Source organism: Sipha flava, unplaced genomic scaffold, assembly GCF_003268045.1.
Source record: "Sipha flava isolate LNK unplaced genomic scaffold, YSA_version1 18504_pilon_pilon, whole genome shotgun sequence".
Classification (NCBI taxonomy): Eukaryota; Metazoa; Arthropoda; class Insecta; order Hemiptera; family Aphididae; genus Sipha; species Sipha flava.
In genome coordinates, this window is record NW_020272320.1 from 5,195 (window position 1) to 10,920 (window position 5,726).

General features: G+C 28.0%; 2 protein-coding genes across 2 annotated transcripts; one reads left to right on the plus strand and one right to left on the minus strand.

Annotated features, from left to right (window-relative positions):
* Window positions 1–1,546: 1,546 nt before the first annotated feature.
* On the minus strand, window positions 1,547–2,203 carry LOC112681074 (zinc finger BED domain-containing protein 5-like). The gene has a single exon (XM_025551337.1). It carries the CDS (start codon window positions 2,201–2,203, stop codon window positions 1,547–1,549), a length of 657 nt encoding a protein of 218 aa, XP_025407122.1.
* A 3,371-nt stretch (window positions 2,204–5,574) lies between these two features.
* LOC112681075 lies at window positions 5,575–5,726 on the plus strand (the record flags this gene model as incomplete). The annotated part of the gene is given in 1 exon segment (XM_025551339.1): window positions 5,575–5,726. A coding segment is annotated over 1 exon segment (98 nt), but the record flags the coding sequence as incomplete, so codon positions are not given.

Sequence of the window (5,726 nt, forward strand, 5' to 3'; positions counted from 1 at the left end):
ACTTCCACTACCATGTGATATTCTGTTTGGATCTCAAATGTGACCTCCCCGTTTTATATCCATTATCCATCTCATGAACATCAATAAAAACTTATCGCAAAAAAGACTTCGATACGTAGGCACATTTAGATTGAACATGTAATGTAAATCATTAGTCTGTACGCGAAGTACTCTTTGAGTCCCAAAATTGACAACACATTACAATTTCTATGTGTCATCACATGAAGTTCGGGATAATCTAGTTATATTAAGGACTTTCATGCATATTTCAGTATGTAATGAGTAATTACCATGTTAAGCAAAAAATAAAAAACCAAAATATATGTATATAACATTTTCTTGCGGTCAATTATTTATTATTTATTAACGAAACATAATTTGAAATACCAAACATTTTTTTCTGCCGGACTCCTTAGAGATAATAAAAATGATCGCGGACCCCTTAGTACAAATAAAAACTAAAAAACAATAATATATTATAATACTTTGTAAATTTTAAATTTACTTTCGCGGACCCCCTCCGGTATACGTGCGGAGCCCTCAGAGTCCACGGACCACAGTTTGGGAAACGCTGTTATTGACTATAGCAGTGTTTCCCAAAGGGTGTGCCGCGACAACTTGAACTTTTTTTTATAAAAAAACATAAAATGATTTTTTTCAAAATATTAAAATATATAATACAAATAAAAATAATTAATAAAAAAATTAACTTTAAAATTACAAAAAAAAATATATAATTATAAATTTTAGTGTGAAACGTGTGCTTGATGTTGTTTGCATAATAGTTCAATTCTAGGAGGGATCGACGATAAACACACTCGCATTTCTTGTTAAACTGATAAAAGTCGTTCACGTTTCTTATTTTTAATATTTGTTAGTGCGGAAAACCCAAGTTCACAGAGATATGTTATAGAAAATGGTAATAATATATTTATTGCAATTTCTGTAATTATCGGATACTCAGTTTTAATAAAACTCCAAATTGAAACAGTTTAAGTTCATTAAATTTTAATTTAAATGAACTATCAGACTGAAGTTCTAAAAATTGTTCTTGTTCAACTAATTTTAGATGTGATATTACATCTGATGTTACAGCAAAAGGATTGTGCACCCAATCATATTCGTTAATAACCAAAGATGGGAAATATTTTGTCATTTTTTCTTTTAAAATTATAAGATGATTTATTATTAAATTCAGATGTTACTTCTCCATCTGGATCAACATCTGCTGTTAATGGAAACATTTGCAGTTGTTTTTTTTTCTACGTGTGATATCCAAAGATTAATTTTCCGTAAAAACCCATTTAATTTATCAGACGATGTTAATATGTTTTCATCTTTACCTTGCATATTGGAATTAAGGATATTTAAATGGTTAAAAATATCAGCTAGATAAACAAATTTTGCAGATTATAATTATTTAATTGAGTTACGAAATCGCTGTTTGGGTCTTCATTATTGAACAATTGCAACAATTCATTTTTAATTTCATAAAATCTGTTTAAAACCTTACCTTTTGATAACCATCGAATTTCAGTATGTAAAACTAAAACTTCATAACGAGACCAGCTTCTTCACACATTTTTTTGAGAATTCGTGTTTTAAGATCTCTTGATTTAATATAATTTATCATTTTAATTACCAAATCAAGAACATTTTTAAGCTCATCTGGAATCGATTTAATCATCAAAGCTTCACGATGTATAAAACAATGGGTTGAAATAATATTTGGAAAATCTTGTTTTAATTTCGAAACAAAGCCTTTAAATTTGTCAGTCATTGCAGGAGTTCCATCTGTGTATACGGAAATACAATTTGTCCATAACAGTTCATTTTTTTGTAGATTATCACTGACACAATTATATATATCTTGCCCGGTCGATGTTGTGAATAATTCAGTACCAGATAAAAATTGTTCGATAGCCTCATTGTTTTCAATAAATCGTATATAACTTAATAATTGACATTTTTGACTAATATCGGTCGATTCGTCAATTTGTAATGAAAATTTTCGGTCATCACATAAAATTTCAGAGACGTGTTTTTGAATGTCGGAAGACATATCGTCAATTAATCGAGATATTATGTTATTTGATAATGGAACACGAGAAACTTCCTTCTCAGCACTCTCACCTAACATTGATTTTACAATTTCTTTGCAAGCTGGTAATATTAAATTTTCAGCTATAGTGTGAGGCTGCATTTTTTTTTAACTATTAATTCAGCAACTTTATAACTAGCAATTTGAGCTTTATCGGATATATTTGTAAGATTTTCCAATTGTTTTGATTGTTTTACATTTGATGATAATAAACGGCTAAAATAAGTTTTGTCTTTATTTAACAAATGTCCGTGTTTAGTAGTAAAATGCCTTTTTAATTTACTAGGTACCATACATTCGTTCCTAAGTTTTTCTCCACATACCAAACACTGAGGAATAGGAATAGTTTCTGATCCACAGAAAGTGAAACCAAAATTTAAATAATTATCATGGTACTTACGGCTTGCACTAGAAGATTGTGTACCAGATTTGATGGTTTCAGTAACTGTCGTTTTCTTTTTTTTTACTATCGCCATTATTTTCATCGTAATCGTTAAGTTTTCTTTTTATATTTAAAAACTTATCCATAGTTATTATAAAACAAACGTGGCAAAAATTCAATAAAATTTAGGCTTGTCGTGGTGTGGTTTGAACGTAATCGAGAAAACGGTATCGAGAGATAATAATATTATTACCTAATAACGATCATTATATACCTATTATTCGATAAGTAGATAATATTTATCTAAAGTGTGCCGTGACTTATAAAAACTAATAATGTGCCGCGATGGGAAAAAGTTTGGGAATCACTGAACTATAGTAATAACTATAACGATACAAATGGAACCTGTCGTACCTCTAGCGATTATTGGACCATGGATTTTTGTTGAAGTTGTAAATCTATATAAATTATCTACTAAATAAGATTATATTTAACATTTTCACTATGCCTATAATGACCATAATAGTATGATGAACAAAGTAAATCGAAAAACCCGCATTTATTGGTGTGTTGTATACGTTGCGTTTGTATAATAATAAATTATAAGAATTATCACGAAGGGTTTTACTCACAACATCATATCAAGTTCTATCATTCTAATTGCCGTCTAAACGAATATATTGATATGGTTATATATATATAATTACATTGTTATCGAATATTGTATATTTTCGTCATCCCGACGGTCGCTGTCGAACTGTATACTTATGATTTGGTTATGATTTATTTATTTTATTTTTTAGTCGTTGCTCGCTATTTTATTACATTTCATTTAACGTTTTGTGTCTGACAATAAAGTAGTAAAGTATCTATTATTAAATATGAATATAATAAATTATATACCTAAATAATTTATTGAAAATTATTCCTAATAATACTAAATAGTTTATTTATCATAAATATATCATAAAAATAAAAATTTATTGTAAATACAAGTATATTTACCACCAGATTCTATATAAAAAACCATCACCGATTTATTTATAAACGCATCATTGTATAATGTTACATATATAATGTTTACTTTTACTTTTAGTATACTAACTTATTTATTATCATGTCACGATAGGGTATCCCAGTAGTATAGGTATAGGAATAGGTAGGTAGGGGTGTACGGTACAAATCTCGTCGAACATGAAATAATAAACTTACAGTTTTTTTTATTTTCTGGAAAAAAACCATTGTGAAGTCCATGCGCAGAAAATGAGAAGTTCCGTTAATCTTTATGTACTAACATTATTAAGCTCTCAATATGACATTATTGACTACTCTTAGTAATCACATGTTGATATCGCATACAGTAACTTCGTTCAACCTGGGGTTAAGCGCCCATAACACATCTCTGAGAAATCAACAGGCACTTATTCGTAACTTCTCAACCATCAGTGTGACAACTATGCGACTACTATGCTATAGGATTTTGCACACCGGGTAGATTTTCAATAAAAGGGTTTTTCTTGTTCGTTTTTGTATGGAGTTTATGTTAAAAAATTTTAATTCTATCCAGAATATTAACTCATAAGCCAAATACTAATAAGTATATAATTATTTTATTTATACTAAAAAATATAACGGCTCATTTTTTTTAATATTTATTTCAGTTTTTCTAACTAAGAAGGGATACCCAAAGAAGTTTATTGATAAAAAGGAGTACAGCGTATATAAAAGTTTGAGAATTTCTGGGTTAGGTGAATGATAATACGAACATTGAAAACAACTGTTGATTAATTAGTTTATTCTTCATATTGTCGTAATTGGATGAAAAAGCGATCCACTGATGTTTAGCATTAGAAAAAATACTTCTGATGATGAGCATATATACCATAGTGTGATTTTCGTCTTTTTTTCATCTTTTGTATCGAAAGTCATAATCATAAATGTTTGGATTTCCTTCGAATTATTCGATTTTATCAAAACTCAACAAACGGATACTTTTAATTTATTATTGGGAAATATTGATTCATAATGTCTTACTGTCTTATAAGTATTCAAAATTTCTTACAATTTTACATTCGTAAACTAGTACACAATATATGAAAATAATCTTAGTAGAATATGAACGATGAAACCAACAAAATTTTATTTGTTGTAGGGCATAAAAAAATTCACAAGTGCTTATGTTTATTCATACTTTGTATGTATAATCATGTGTTTCTAAATGTTTCAAAATGAGGTGATGCAATAAATAATCTAACATAAAGTAATGTCTACCAATTTTATCGAGTATATCCTTCAGTAAGTACTGTAATCATTCATCGCGAATTTGTATATTCTATAATTATATAAAATGATTTTTTTTAAGCTTATAGTTTTTCATGGAATGCAATTATTAGTCCGTGTATCAGCATCACCGGTGAGTACAAATGAGTTACCTGAAAGTAGTAGTGCAAATGCTCCGATTGAACCAGTCTTAGTTAATAATTGGGAAGAAAATCTGGTTAATCACGTGAACCAATATTACAGTAAAATTAATAGAATAGACTTATTAGAAATGAATGATATACAAGATGATTATAAGTGTGGTGGATTTATTCAACATTCAGATATTCATAAATTGAAGAATGATATATTAATTATTTTAAAACAGATGAATAATTATTACATTACAGAAATTATTGAGGTAAATACCGATGAAAAAAGCGGAGTAAGCCAAAAAATAATTGAACTATTTGAATCCGACTATATATATATAATATGTACTCATATTCCACGATGTCTGGATTTCATCTATATGTGTTCACCTAATTTTAAAAATTTCGGGAGAATATTTTCATTATATTCGGCCATTTGTTATCCACGTGAAGAATATAATAAATATAAAAATCAAAATGACGCATCATCTTCTACACGTGTTGAATCTACACGTATGATTTCGATACTCAAAAAACTTTCTAAATTACGTACACCTATCATTGTTAGCAAAATTACGATTGAGGAAGATGTAAACTTTATAAAAAATATATTCGAATTAATTAATAAAATTGATAAAAAAGATTTTATTAAATTTAATAATAATATTTTTGTATCAATTTTAAGTGATTATTTTAAATCAGAACAATACAAATTACAAATTTCCCGAACTTATATGTTATATAATAAGAACAACGATGACAATAACAAAACGAGTACAATTGATTTTCGATTAATTCAGATAATTTCTGAGCAAGGAATGGCATGGAAAAA